At 38.4% G+C, this 14,413-nt stretch overlaps 3 protein-coding genes across 3 annotated transcripts; 1 reads left to right on the forward strand and 2 right to left on the reverse strand.

Annotated features, from left to right (window-relative positions):
* Positions 1–83: 83 nt before the first annotated feature.
* On the reverse strand, positions 84–5,424 carry hprt1l (hypoxanthine phosphoribosyltransferase 1, like). Its single transcript, XM_053318964.1, has 9 exons — positions 5,323–5,424; positions 4,853–4,959; positions 3,761–3,944; positions 3,424–3,489; positions 3,297–3,314; positions 2,963–3,045; positions 1,358–1,404; positions 774–850; positions 84–335 (listed from the first exon to the last, which is right to left on the reverse strand). The coding sequence occupies exons 1-9, from the start codon at positions 5,338–5,340 to the stop codon at positions 288–290; spliced, it is 648 nt and encodes a 215-aa protein (XP_053174939.1). The 5' UTR covers positions 5,341–5,424; the 3' UTR covers positions 84–287.
* Positions 5,425–7,489: 2,065 nt separating this feature from the next.
* psmd7 (proteasome 26S subunit, non-ATPase 7) lies at positions 7,490–12,068 on the reverse strand. The gene is made up of 8 exons (XM_053318785.1): positions 11,943–12,068; positions 11,421–11,512; positions 10,774–10,866; positions 10,576–10,673; positions 10,389–10,469; positions 9,827–9,918; positions 9,426–9,624; positions 7,490–8,104 (listed from the first exon to the last, which is right to left on the reverse strand). Exons 1-8 carry the CDS (start codon positions 12,014–12,016, stop codon positions 7,847–7,849), a joined length of 987 nt encoding a protein of 328 aa, XP_053174760.1. The 5' UTR covers positions 12,017–12,068; the 3' UTR covers positions 7,490–7,846.
* Positions 12,064–13,149, forward strand: LOC128359439 (dynein light chain roadblock-type 2). Its single transcript, XM_053319933.1, has 4 exons — positions 12,064–12,174; positions 12,410–12,485; positions 12,571–12,738; positions 12,859–13,149. Exons 1-4 carry the CDS (start codon positions 12,064–12,066, stop codon positions 12,900–12,902), a joined length of 399 nt encoding a protein of 132 aa, XP_053175908.1. The 3' UTR covers positions 12,903–13,149.
* The last annotated feature ends 1,264 nt before the right edge of the window (positions 13,150–14,413 follow it).

A 14,413-nucleotide genomic window follows, 5' to 3' on the forward strand; every position in this document is an offset into this window, starting at 1 on the left:
GATAAAACTGCAATTAACATTTAAAGCCTATACACAAGTTAATAAATAAATTAAAATTGAACAACCAAAATATCAATAATATACATAATAATAATAATAATAATCCCATTTATTTAATATGGGTGAAAAGAAATATTCCTCAAGGTTATTTACAACCCACAAGTCACATGTTGTGGATTCTTGTGTAGAAAAATAAAGATTCAAAACACAGCAAAGCTATGGAGGGTCATCACAGTGGTCCTAGTCGTCATTGATTTCAGTCATCATCTCTGCAGCGCTTCATCAGTTTACACTTTGTACTTCTCCTTGGCTTGATCGTTCAGTATGCAGATGTGCTGTGAAATTACAAACAAACCAAAGGGCAGTTATTTCATGTTTTTAAAGCATTTAATACAGCCACAACATATCTGAGAAGTTCTATAATTACACCAATTACACATGAACTGTTTCTCAAGTCCCCATAATCATGTTAAAAATAATAGAAGTTCAACAACGTAAGAAGGATGTAGTATTTTTTCCATCAAAATAGACCAATTTTCATGGCATAGTGTCACAGTAGGAAAAATCACAGGTGTCGCTAATAACATTAACGATGGCTCTGCCATGTTCAGGTATAGCCAGCATGCACAACACCAGGACAATGAAAACAAAACAGGTGAATGTAATTCAGCCATCATTAAGTTGATTATTTACACTTTTTTCCATTGGGACATAGGAATTGCTTCATAAAATGTAAAGTTTTCATCTGGAGTAATTCAATTCTATAAACTCACGCTGAGATCTCTGAAGTACTCATTGTAGTCCAAAGCATAGCCCACCAGAAAGGCATCTGGCACCTCAAACCCAATGTCTGAGATAAAAAATAAAGACACAACCAATGTGAGTCATATACAGTACAGTAAACACGGTGGAAGTAAAACTCACTAAAGTGATCTGAAATTAGATCCGGAAGCATTAACTTAAGAAGAGGCTCTTTAGTGAACTGATGCTCTTTTACTGTCTGTATGAGGATATACTTAAGATGGTAGTGCTGTATAGCGGAAAGTCAAAACGCTTACAGTAACAGCTGTTCTTCAGGGACAATCTTAAAGAGATTATCCAACTCGAACCTAAAAGCATTACATAATCACAGACAGTGTGACCTTGTGGCTATCATGCAAGCTTTAGTGCAGAAGTGGCAGGCTCGGCTACATTTGGAGTAGATTTTCCAGAAATTAATGTTAATCCTGTGCAGAAAACATAGCTTTATTAAATAACACTTCACCAGCCCTTCAAAGCCCCATACACGTAAATGGAATACCATACACTAATGCACACAAGTGACGTAAGTTGTTATGATGAATAAAGAAGTACTCACAGTCTGGTCTGTACCCTGAACTTCTTGGGGTCCTCTTCACCAAAAGACTTGGAAAAACAAAAACAGAAAACAGGATATCATATAAAAATGCTTTGAAAGAGAAATGAACATGTGAAGGAGAAAGAATTGTCACCTTGACCTTTTTCAGCACAGGTTCTTATTCCTGACAGATGGCATGGATTGCATTTGTACACCTGCACAACACCTTGGCCAAACAACTGCTGTTCACTGTTCAAGATCAACTGATTTGTGTGGAGCTTATTTTTGATGCAAGTGGTGACCAATTACTGGAAACACCCACTGTCTTCAAAAGGTCAGTTCACCTAAATTACAAAAGAACATGTTTTCCCTATGGCCCCCATAGTGGTAACCATGCAGATAGTTTGGCTTATTTTTTATTTTTTCAAATATCGACCTCTGATCTCTCAAAACCTCAATACAAATGACATGTCTGCTGCCAACTCCAAATACATACAGTACTGTGCAAGGGTTTGAGGCACTTGGAGGTTACAGTTCTTCCACATATTGAAATACAATCAGGGAGTAGTATGATCTGTCCTGAATTTATTCTGCAGCCTGACAATGACCCCAAACATAGAGCCAGAGTCATAAAGAACAATCTTCAGCAACAAGAAGAACAAGGAATCCTGCAAGAGATGGTATGGCCCCCATAGAGCCCCGATCTCAACATCATCAAGTCAGTCTGGGATTACATGAAGAGACAAAAGCAACTGAGACCAATTTTCCAAGATGCTTGTAACAACCATTACAATTTCCCAAGCCAAAAGGTGACGTCTTCAGATATCTTATTTTGAGTCCAAAACACAAGAGTACACAGTTTTCTTCAATGCTTAAGTCCAACTGAAACCACATTAAAACATTAACATTGTTTTAAATGAACTGCTCTGCCTATGATTGAACACCACATTTTCACTTTATGCAAGATTTGATTTGCTTTGAAATAAGGACTTCGGCTACATAAGCAGATGATGGAAAGTTATTTCACTTAAGTAATACAAAACTAGGAACCGCCATTATGAAATAAAATAATTTAAACGTAGGAGTGGCAGGAAACGCCTTGGTAGCTGAGTGGTTAACGTGCAAGTCATTCCCCTCTCCTGCTCTCCCTGTTTCCTATTATATTCCACCTGCTGTTTAATAAAGGCAAAAAAAGGCCCAAAATAAGTCTTGAAAAAGTAGTAGAAGACAAAAAAGGCTATTTAATTTCAGTTGGACTTGAAGACGAAGGAAAAGCAAATCCACACCTTTAAGAGGCTGGAATCATCAAACATGTTTGCTTCAACAATAAATGTGCACATGCAAGCATCAGAGGAAACACATTGCCTCATCACATTTCCTGTTTCAGCCAGCCGTCAGGAGTACATCAGAGAAACGGCCTCTTCTTCCACAGTGCAGTTAATAGTACGGCAGATTAACTCTTAAGCTGCTCCCTCCCTCTGTCACATTACATCTCTAATACAGTCCTAAACTAAGAGTGTCCATTAGCTAAGAGCACTCACTGTTACATGCACTCTCTGTGAGAACATACCAGCCAGTGATAGTGGGCGTCTATAATTTAGCTCGCTGGATTTGATGGTACCTTACCTTACGACTTTAACCATCTTGGGGTTACATTCACTCAGCAGGGAAAGTAGCGTCTGCATCGTCCTTCCTGTCTCCACAATATCCTTTTTACAATGTAGGATATAAGAAGTGGTTACATTAAAGTGGGGGTATTAACAGAAAGCCACAATATATGACATCATATCACCATGTACACCAAAATAGAACCAACATAAAATATCATATCAATGTGAATGGAAGGACTGAAAAGTGACATTCCCATCTGATTATTTTACCCTACAGTTAAATTGAGAAGACTTGCAACAGTTTTGTTTATATCACCCACCCTTAATACAGAATAAAAAATAAGTCTTACCTCAACAATCAAAACATTCTGCAGAAAATAAAATGAAAGAACAGTTGATTAAGTACACATTTATTAAAAAAAAAAAAAAAGCTGTGTAGTTTAAGTATTTCTTCCATTCCAACATCAGAGGACCAACCTTGCCTGAGAGATTGGACAGCTCATCCCCTCCGATGACTTTGACATTGTTTGTTGACTTGTCATTCTACAGAGAGGAGACATCATACATCATACAGGTGTGTGTGTTTACGGTTGCAGAGTTGGATTAACCTCATTTTGTCTGCACTGCCTGAGTCACAAGGAAAAAGCTGCACCACAAATCTAGCTTTAATGTTTAAAATGTCAAATCTGCAGTGTGAAGTCAATTTCTAAATTTAATGTGATTGTTTTCATTTGGATTTGGAGCCAAGCCCATATCGCAACACCTAACATCAGCACAAGTGATTCCTGGAAATGAAATGAGAAATTCAGCTTACACAGTAGCTCTTCACTCTAATGAAATCCACTGTCAGCGGGACTGATTTATCACTGTTCTGGTTTAGCGCCTTGATGTAGTCCAGGAGGTCTGCAAAGAACTTGTAGCCCCCTTTCAGCACGCACAGAGCTACGATGTGGTGTCCCCCCATATCCCGGATGATGTCGCGGGCCAAACGTTCTGTCCTGCACCAGAGAGGGAAGATAAACCATTGGATGAGGACAGGGAAGGGGAACATATTCATGCTGAATTACAATGCAGTGTTGAATGCAGTTTGTGTGGGCAGGGACGAGATCCTTAACACGATATTGCACTTAGACATAATTGCTTACCATGCATTTCTCTGGACTGCAACAGAGATTTAACACCCTCCCCCCACCCCCAACTCACCTCACCCCCTTCCTAAACCCACATTCAAATACACTTCAGGATATGGGCTATAGTGATTTGTCAAGCAAATACAGTATGGTGCAGTAGCAGACTGGACGTTTGGAACACTCTCCTGTCTGTTGTGCTTTAGTTGCAGTAGCATGTGCTCTGACAGAAAGCACACATAACTACAAATTTAAGATATTTGCATTGGTTAACTGTCTGTCACAAAATTCATTTTAAAATTATTTTACTGTTTTTTAAAATCACTGAATGGCTTTCCCTTATCTTTTCTATCTGATTGGTAAAGACATGTGGGCCTGCTAGGTCACCGAGATCCTCTGACCCAAACCTGACTGTTCCTGAGATCAGAGCTCTCTATCTCTTGACACTAATGAAATCTTGAGACACATATTTGTACTATTGCTTTCCCCTGAAGTGTTTTTATCCGACAGTTGTTTTATGTTTTATCTCCTGCAGTCCCTTTTTCCTGTTGTATCATAATTGCTATGACTACTGTTGCTATGTGGAGCACTTAGTACTGTATTTTATGCATCAATTGTGCAATATAAATAAATATTACTATTACTGTAATCCTAGCATCAGCCAGTGTGAATGTGTGTGTCAGAGATAGTAAAAACAGGAAGAGCCAGAGAATGAGTGTCAGATGACTTGACAGAATTATGAGAGGGTATAATTTCCAGGCTACTGTTGATTGGTCTACCTGTCCATGATAAGTCCATGGGGGATGATCACCTTTTCCAGATCATTCTCATAATGCCTGGGGACACAGAAAAGGTCTAGCTCGTGGCCTTTCTCATCATCGGCGATCTGCAACGAGAAGAAGACATCCATTCAACTCTGCGCAAAAGCGTTTGGCACTGACAGTTAACGTGCTCCAAGGATGCGTTTAAATCAAAGAGAAGCTTCCGTTTCCCCCCTGGCAACACTGAAGCCTCTCGACCACCTGTTTATCACATGACTGAGAAGATTTGGAGATAAATGGACATGCGGCATGAGCACACACGCTGATCAGGAAAAGACGCGTGCCACCTGCTGTCTGTCCGAACAGGCCTAATTACAGTAAGCGGCGCACAACCACAACCACACCCTGACAAGTGGACAAGTTGTGAGAACACCAAACAAATCCCCCCGACATGCCCCCAGCAAACAGCCCCAGATCATCAACCTCACCTCTAGATATGAAGCCATGCTACCGGCGGGTCGTCCGTTAAGTCTCAGAGAAATATCAGAGGAGTCATGCTCAGGTCCTTGGACAGGAGGAGATGAGAGGAGGAGGAGGAGGAGGAGGAGGAGTGTGTTGCCTAGAGGTTGCACAGACTGCTCTCCTCTCACCGACTGCTGCTGCTGCTGCTGCTGACCGAGCAGCACAGCGATGCTCCTCTGGCGGGGGTTTAAGCCGTTTACGTCAGAATCCTGTTTACCGACCCAATAATCTGATTTGTCCGACACAACCTGAGTTTAAAATGCGCTATGCTGGTTACTACTACTAGCCCACTACTGCGTATTTTGGTAACGGGGGCAGCGAGGTACTGTTGAGTGTTTTTTGGACAAGCTGCAGATGACGCAGTTTTAAAAATACAGCGGATCGCAGTGACGCCTCCTCTCAGTAACACTACACTGCTGCCATACTGCTCTATAGTGACTTTATGACTGAACTCTTATTATTTCTTTTCACACTTATATCCAGGAATTACTCCTCACTGTTACTTTTAATTGAACAGCAGAACCAGTTAACGGTTTGGACACACTTGCTCTTTGAAGTGAATGGAGAGGTGTGTCCAAACTTGACTGCTTCTGTAAATGCTCACCATTTTATATGATTCACATTTTTATGATTTGATTTGATGTCATTGTGGTATATTATTAATGCTCCATTCGTTGTGTTTTATATTACACTCCAATTTGCTATAGTTTAAAGCTTACCTCAAAGTCCACATTTGAGCTATCTAGGAGCTTTTACTCATATCGCATGATCTTCTTCAGCAGATGGAGGCTGCTTCGTTATGAAAAGGTAGACACTCATATAGGGGTTTTTTTCTGAGCCCCTTAAAATACTGGTTTTCAAGTCCGTCTTAAAACAGATGTCCAAATGAACATTGGTGTAATCATTCCTCCTGTTCATATTGACCATTAAACCTTTAACAGGCTGTGGAAAATTAGATTTGTCTTATTTTTACATTTTTAGATTTCATGAGTTGTATCACCCAGGATACGTTGCCCATATTAAGGCATAAAAAATGGTCATAATGGTAAGCAACTTAATGTTTTAACAGATGAAGAAAAGTGATTCTTGTTTTCACTGGTCATTAATATCACACATAGTAGTTTCTATACTGATTCGATCATTTCTATCAAAGTATAGACCTACCACAAGCTTCAATTCTACCAATCCAGTTCAACCAATTCAATTTTTCAACTCATTCTAAAAAGGACAAGACACATACAAAAGAACAAGCACCTTGATCACTTTGAAGCCATTGACTGGTTCAAGCACTTGACTGTCTGAGCAAAGGTACACCAGCCTCTGCCTATCCCCAAAATATTGATGCTCAATGGTTCTTAAGACCAAAATGTTTGCATGCTATGTCCCACCTGACCTATAAAAAGCAACTGAAAACCAACTTCAAAACCTTCAATCATGCTCCTAACAAGCGTTAAAGACTGTATCTCCTGGCACACGTTGCCTGTTGAAGGGTTAAGAGACCCCTTTATCAAGAATTTGGCACTTTTGACTTTTTTCCCCTCATCATGCCATCTCTTACACTCAAAGTACATTTGAGTGGGTTCTTCTAATGGTCAGAGTGAACAGGAGAAATGATGAGGAAAACCTGTTTCAATATTCATATGGTCACCTGCATGTTGTTTTAAGACAATTGATACATTTTGATTCTTTCCTTTAAGTTCCCAAAATAATTCTACTGTAGTCAATTATGTTCCTGCCTATCAAGAAAAGTTGAGTTATAGATTTTAACTGGTTCCTACTTCCCTTATAAAGTGGTATTGCCATATTTTATAACATAGTGTTGTTTGAACAGTATTAACACAAAAAAGGTAATGGTGTTGAGATTGCTTAGTGTCTGATTCTCAACAAGGCAGCTTGTCCTCATTTTCATTTCAGCTAGGCAAGAGTGTAATGAGTTCACACGGCCCTGTGGGGAATATTTACACACGGTACACACTGCTCATGTCTGTTCCCTTTTCACGTTTTTATCCTGAATTCACCCTCTCTCAATAGTTCCACATAAAAATTGATCTCAATATAACAATTTACCAGCTGCTTGTTTAACTTACGATTTAAACATTTAACAAAACTGTGAAAATTGCAAAAATCAACACATTTTAATATGATCCCAATTTAATGAGTGATAAACAAAACATTTTCCTGCGTCTTACAAAAAATCTATACCAGGTATTGTATAACACCAGGGGCATGACGACTATGAAAACAGAATAAACAGGTTCTCATAGTTCAAAACACCAAAAGAAGCAAACATCATCATCTCTGTACGATAAGAACAGTCTTTATGAGAGCCGCTTGTGACCATTAGGCCAAATCTCAAATGACAGCGTTACCCATATAGAGTCCTACTTTTAGCCTGAGACCCACATACAGAGCTGTGATTTTGGGCAGAAAGTAGAACGCAATCCAGATGAAGACGACGTGATTTGAGAGAAGACCTTGAACAGAGAACACTCATTTCTTCTTCTTCTCATCTTTCTTGGCACCATCTGCTTTCTCCTTCTCTTTGTCCTTCTCGTCTTTTTTCTCTTTGTCGTCTTTTTTTTCTTTCTTTCCCTCCTCCTTTTCTTGTCCTTCCTTCTTTTCCGCGTCTCGGTTGGATATCTTGTTGTTGATCAGGTTGTGCAGAGCCACCACTGAGCGTATGAGAGAGGCCAGGTAGACCACCAGCATCTGATCGTTGGTCTTAAGGTAGAAGGCTTTTGTGAACTCCTGCAAAGACAAAAATTCATGATGGTCAAGAAACAAACAAGTCATCTTATAATACAAAGCACAGTACCTGAAAAAACTATATATAGAGCCCAAGTGAAACAGGGACTTGTGGGTTCTCTTCCAGGAGCAGGGAAGGCTCACATTACATTCCCACTGATATTTGTAGCAACACAAATAAATTAAATTAAATGTTTTGTTGCATTAATTCCATATGTTTTAAATGTGGATGGTTTCATTTTTTCTGTTTTAAGAGGCCTTTAAAGGTGCACTGTGTAGGATTTAGTGGTATCTAGCAGTGAGGTTGCAGATTTCAACAAAATGAATATCACTCCCTTTCCAAGCATCTAGAATAATCTGTCACTGCCACAAAACTCATGAAAAACGTGAAAGGCCCTCTGTAGAGCCTGTGTTTGTTTTGTCCATTTTGAGCGTGATTATTTATGCAAAATCCGTTCTGCTAGATGCCACTAAATTCTACACACTGCACCTTTACCAAACCCAGTTTCTCATAAGCCTCAGACCATTAAGTCGTTGTAGAATGGTGTACAAGTTTTCAGACAGCAGAGCTTCGTGCCATATGATCAGGGTTTTGAGTCAGTAAATACATTTCTACGTCTAAAGCAAGTACTGTAAAGGCGGACTAATTTTCCTTGAATATGGAAACTAAAGCTCAGAAAATGTTTTATTTCTTCACAAAGACGAGGAACAGAGACTAGCCCAGATGCCTGATGATGTTGGTTCACAGTATAACAATAAATTTGGGAGCAGATGATTTTATCTATTGATGAACTTCTCTAATTCTATGCAAAGTGTTAAGAAAACAACAGTGGAACTGCAGATTTCAAAGTTTATCGCAAGGTTTCATTTGGAAAACTTTCACTACAGTAAATCACAGTGACCATTAGTTAACAAATTCCTCAGTTAAGATCTACAGTAGATGTCAGATGACTCAGTTTGCCCTCCAGTGGATAAAATAAGAAATTGCTGCAGGCTGAATATGTTGGCTTTATCCTGTTCAATACTATAGTGTCATTTTTTTGTTTTTCCTTCAACTTTTATCTGTTTCAAGTGGTCATTAAAATTGCAGCCCACAAAAAAGAAGTTGGAAGTGGATAAAAAAATCATTAATTTCAATATTTCCACAACTTCAGCTGGACTCTTCCCTTTAATGAAAAATGTAACTTGTAAGAACGACTATAAAAATCAAGTTCAATTCATATAATAATCACTTTAAAATGAAAAATATTTATCCAGATGTCACTTTAAATCAAGTGAAGTGACTTCTACAAACACAAAATAAGTACAAACAGAATCAACTTACCAGTAGATTAACATCTGGCAGCAGGTTGAAAACGTCCTGCAGCTGGTAGATGATCTGGTGATTGATGGGAAGTTTGCCAGCAGCCACTCTCTCAAGGTAAGAACGGATGTCCAACAGCTTCGAGTTGAGTCCCTTCAAACCATGAACCTGGTTTGTGATGCGCTGTGACAGAGTTCCCACTGTGGTATCTTTGATGTCTCTGTAAGGATGCAGATACAAAGTTGGTATGCGTTTACATTTTTGGTGAACCCAAATGCAAAAGAAGTTGTTTTGTTAAATATCTGCCTGTCTGTGTTTGTACTCTGACAATTGTAGCAAAGAAATACCAGAGTTGCATAATTTATACTAAAATAGTCATTATGTATAGAAAGATGTGTGTAACTTTAAGTTTTGTACGGTACCTGAGCAGATGCTCCACTCCCACTTCTTCTGCCTCCTCAGCACCAATCTCACTGGTGACGTGTTCAAATGTCTTGGATGTTGGGGTACCATCCTAGAAAAGTACACCACTAATATGAAAATAATTCTAAATCTAAATCAAAGTTTAGTTACAAATGAGAGACCAAAAACATCTCAAATAATATTTCTCTTTCGATAAAATCACTATTGGTTTTGGACTGTTGTGTAAACTGGATGACAAACACGTGAGTATAGATTATGGCTGGGCAATATATTGATATTATATCAAATATTGTGATATAAGACGAGATATCGTCTTAGATTTAACATAGATATAACATAAGTGTTGAAATTTTTACTAGGCTGTTCCAGCTATTCTAGTATTCGTCTTTTCCCATTTCGTCACTGTACCTACATTACAGATTATATTTATCAAAACTTCCACTGTGTAAATATTTTGTGAAAACACCAATAGTCGTCCCTATGATATTGTCCCAATATTTATAAAAAGGTATTTGGTCAAAAATATTGTGATATTTGATTTCATCCATATGGTTCACTTACATCATGTATTTCTTCAACAGAGATGTAAGCTTCTGTGGGCAGGCCAAGATCTTTGGGCTTCACATCTATAATGACTAACACCTGGCAGGACAGAAAGCATCATGTGGGAGTGTTATTCAACATCAGAAGGAGCATAATATGTTTCCAAGACACATGAAGCAGAAGAAAATACCAAGTATTTACATACCGAATTGGTACAGTACTGCTTGATGAGCTCATTGATGGCAATGTCATTCTTGTGCAACTTCGGGCCTGTGTGGTACCATCCGACTATCCTTTCTCTAGCTAAAAACAGGCAATAAAAGGCGTTATTACAAATGTGTAATCAAACTAACACAGAAAAGTAAACCACAACTGAATTACAAAGACATTGCCAAAATCTTACCATTAACTTTCTTGAACATGCCATACATATTCTCCAGGTAGTCATGGTCCAGGAACCACACTGAGTCATCCCTGTCATCCTCATCAAATGGCACTGGAAAGGAGCATTGGCAGTTAGTTAATTTTGTGACAGTATCTTCTTGTTCCATCTGTTGGATGTTTGAGCTTCACTGTGCAGAATGATGTATGTGCAGAATTTGACTCTAGACAGCTGTTTTCACTTTCATCTTCTGAAGGTGGAAAGTTTCTCTGTGCCAATCTTAAATCTGAGTTAAAGGTGTGTAGCTACGAGGAGGATTTGTGACATCATAACTAGTTTGGAGCCAGTCCTGGTCCAGTATGAAATTTACACAACTCTGATGTGGAGACTTGAAGCCTCCAGTGCTCATACACTGAAAACAGACTTAACAGTAAAGTAGGAGATATCTTGTGTCCAGTGGTTAAACTTTTTGAATCAAACTCATTTGAATATTCACAAATTCTGGGTTTTTCAATGAGGGAGAAGGAGCAGATGCAATTTAGGTATTCTTTGTAGTGAAAAAAAGAGTAAAAACAAATCATTATTCAAAGTACTATGTCTAGGGAGGATCTTTAGCATCTTATATTGTAAAAGGTTTATATTTAAGGCACCGATGCCAAGACACTCACCTGCAAAGCTGTTTGACACATCAAGAACCTTCTTCTGCCATGACCCCAGAAGGACCCCGACAACTCGTTTCTGATTGCCAACTTTCCCTATTCTGTAAGATTGAATAAAATCAAATTAACATGGTAAATTAACTTGTTAGTTTACAGTATTTCAGTTTAGTATTCCCATTTTTGAAATAACGCTATGACTAAACATCACAGAATGAGTCGGTAGCCTTCTCGGTAATGTATGCTAAGCTAATGCCTTCATGTAATCAATCGCTCATAAAATAAAATAATAAGACTGTATCCTTATAACAATATCGTGTGTTACTAATCAATACAGCTGTATCATCCATTCATTAAACTGATATTATCTTGCTTGGTGACAAACTAAACTGATTTGAGTGAGCTAACTTTCCTAGCTTGGTCTCTGACTCAGCAGGGCTAGCATTAGCTTAGCATTGCGGCATCGTTATGCTTTAGGATGTTTTAACCGCCAGCACTTGCAGAGTCTGAACATATAAATTGAAACATACTGACCTGTTGAAATGATCAACCACGCTGAGCAACACCAATGGGTGAACAACCACGTTTTCCACTGCTAACTCCGGCATTTTCGCAGTGAATATAAACAGCGAAGCACACAACCCACCTCCACACAATGACGGCTACGCTACAACTTCCGCTTGCGTCTGACGTCGCTTCCGTTGCTGTTGGCAACCACTGGACGCAGCGAGGAGAGCAGAAGAAACAGCCGCTCACATACAAGATGGTAGGAACCGTTGTTTTACGTTATGTCACTTAATGGTTAATTACGAACGTTAAAAACATAATTTAACGTTAGACAACTAAACGTTGAAATTGCGCAAAGTTAGCTGTTACGTGAAACTTGAAAGTTGGTCGTTTATGACTTATTAATTAGTAGATTCTGCTAAACAGACATTTCTTTTGTAACTAAACTTTGATAGTTTGGTGTTTTATTAAATGTCTTTCCTTTTGTCCTGCAGGCTGAAGTTGAGGAAACACTAAAGAGGATCGAAGCACATAAAGGTGTCATTGGAACAATAATTGTCAATGCAGAAGGTAAGCCAAGAAATATATACAGATGAAATAGTTTTCTTAGATGTTTACAATGCAACATATCTGTAAAAGTGTTGTTGTTGTTTAGGTATTCCCATCAGAACAACTTTAGATAATTCCACCACAGTTCAGTATGCAGGACTCCTTCGCCAACTCACAATGAAGGCCAGGAGCACTGTTAGAGACATTGACCCTCAAAATGACCTCACCTTTCTCCGCATTCGCTCCAAGAAACATGAGATCCTGGTTTCACCAGGTAAATTAAACTAATAGTAACTTATACTAATGGCCACTGAAACAAACATTTAATATCATCTCAGCTATAAGAGAAACATTGTTGGCTCAAAATTTGATTTCTTCTTTCATGTCTTTTCAGAGAACGACTTTCTTCTGATAGTCATCCAGAACCCATGTGAATAGCTGCTGGACATTTCCATGAGAAAGCATTTAGTTTATCACATGATGGTGCCTTATCGAGGCAAAGGATCTTTTACCACTGAGTTAAACCACTCCGTGTCCAATCCCTCTTTTCTACTTCAAACTCAAGTATTTTGCCTTAATAAGCACAGTGTCTGTTTTAAATTATATATTTCTTTCAATCTTTGTCCTTGTGTTGATACTGAATAAGTTGATAAAATAAAGCTGCTGGTCATCATACAGTACTGAGTATATCCTGAATGTTAATTCTGTTAATGTACAGATAGATCTGTGAGAAATTCAAAAAGGATCTTGAATAAATGAGTGAAGCAACATAAAAAATGCAGATGCTTTTATACTAATGTACTGCATAGTTAATTTATCTGCTGTTATGTGACATGTATAAAACATTCTGAGCAGACCCAGTTGAATTCAATTTTAGATCAAGATAGTGAGGGCAAAAGATCTAAGTGACCTTGAAAGAAGATCCATCATTGGGCCATGAATGGCAGAAGCAGGAACGGATAAAGTGGATTGACAAAAATGAAATCTACATGTAGGATACATAAAAACACTGAACCCAACAGTGTGGGGGTCCAATGACTGTTTGCTGTCAAGGACATTTTCTTGGCAAAGATTGGGTTAAATTATCTTCTCGCTGGGATGGTTTACCGCAAACCACTGCAAAGTTATTCTGAGTCACTGATTTTATCCTGTGAAGAGTTATTTCAGTCCTGATGTGAGTGATCTCCAGGATGTCTATCTATAAAAAATATGTAAATAATGTAAATCACAAGCTACGGTATTTTGCAGTCACCATATGTCAGCCCAGTTGAACACCTACAGTATTTAAGAGTCTACAGCTGGATTTTAGAAAATCTTTTCTGCCACAATCATAAAAAAAAGACAGAATATCTTTCTAGAGACAAGTGGGATGTGTGCCAAACTGCACTGAAACTGTTCTGGCTGCTTATGGTGAACACCTTTCATTTAATTTGTCAACCTGTACATAATTTGTCATCAGAGGTTCATATCATGGATTAGTAAACTAATTTGTAGTCTTTTTCATGTCAAGTGAAAGAATGGCCACAAGAGAAGGGATGTAGACAGCACCTGTATAATTTAGACCTTAGAAATATTTGTTTTTAAAACATTGATAACTGTCATTTTATGCTTCCCTCCACCAGGTCCACTGTAAAGGTTTACTGTTCCTGTATTGTCAACACACCACACGTCCTAGAAAATAACAATTACATTGAAAATTGCATCATTTATACAGACGAAGTGCTTAACAGAAGCAAGATATCTCTATTGCTTTGAGATGGTCTGACACAATAGGAGTTTCTTAAATTTTCATTCACTACCTCTGTGTATTCAAAACAACTTACTTCAGCCTGAACACAGAAAGGTTCAGGATGAGAGAAAATGTTCAGTAATTATTCACAAGCAAGTCATCAGAAGACTCAGTTGTAAATATTCATGAGCCTGGCTGCACACATTCAAGTTGCAGCTTA

This window comes from Scomber japonicus, chromosome 5, assembly GCF_027409825.1.
Source record: "Scomber japonicus isolate fScoJap1 chromosome 5, fScoJap1.pri, whole genome shotgun sequence".
Taxonomy (NCBI): domain Eukaryota; kingdom Metazoa; phylum Chordata; class Actinopteri; order Scombriformes; family Scombridae; genus Scomber; species Scomber japonicus.

What these genes read in the sequence shown, in the direction of transcription:
- hprt1l (XM_053318964.1), bottom strand. An exon ending in CATGGACTTATCATGGACAG is followed by an intron (nt 3,945 to 4,852) that starts GTAGACCAATCA and finishes TCTCTGGTGCAG; the next exon opens with GACAGAACGTTTGGCCCGCG. An exon ending in TTAGAGTGAAGAGCTACTGT is followed by an intron (nt 3,490 to 3,760) that starts GTAAGCTGAATT and finishes TCCTCTCTGTAG; the next exon opens with AATGACAAGTCAACAAACAA.
- psmd7 (XM_053318785.1), bottom strand. Translation starts at nt 12,016, where the DNA reads ATGCCGGAGTTAGCAGTGGAAAACGTGGTTGTTCACCCATTGGTGTTG. An exon ending in CATGTTCAAGAAAGTTAATG is followed by an intron (nt 10,674 to 10,773) that starts GTAAGATTTTGG and finishes GCCTGTTTTTAG; the next exon opens with CTAGAGAAAGGATAGTCGGA. An exon ending in CTGTTGAAGAAATACATGAT is followed by an intron (nt 9,919 to 10,388) that starts GTAAGTGAACCA and finishes GTACTTTTCTAG; the next exon opens with GATGGTACCCCAACATCCAA.
- LOC128359439 (XM_053319933.1), top strand. Translation starts at nt 12,064, where the DNA reads ATGACGGCTACGCTACAACTTCCGCTTGCGTCTGACGTCGCTTCCGTT. An exon ending in AGCCGCTCACATACAAGATG is followed by an intron (nt 12,175 to 12,409) that starts GTAGGAACCGTT and finishes TTTGTCCTGCAG; the next exon opens with GCTGAAGTTGAGGAAACACT. An exon ending in AATAATTGTCAATGCAGAAG is followed by an intron (nt 12,486 to 12,570) that starts GTAAGCCAAGAA and finishes GTTGTTGTTTAG; the next exon opens with GTATTCCCATCAGAACAACT.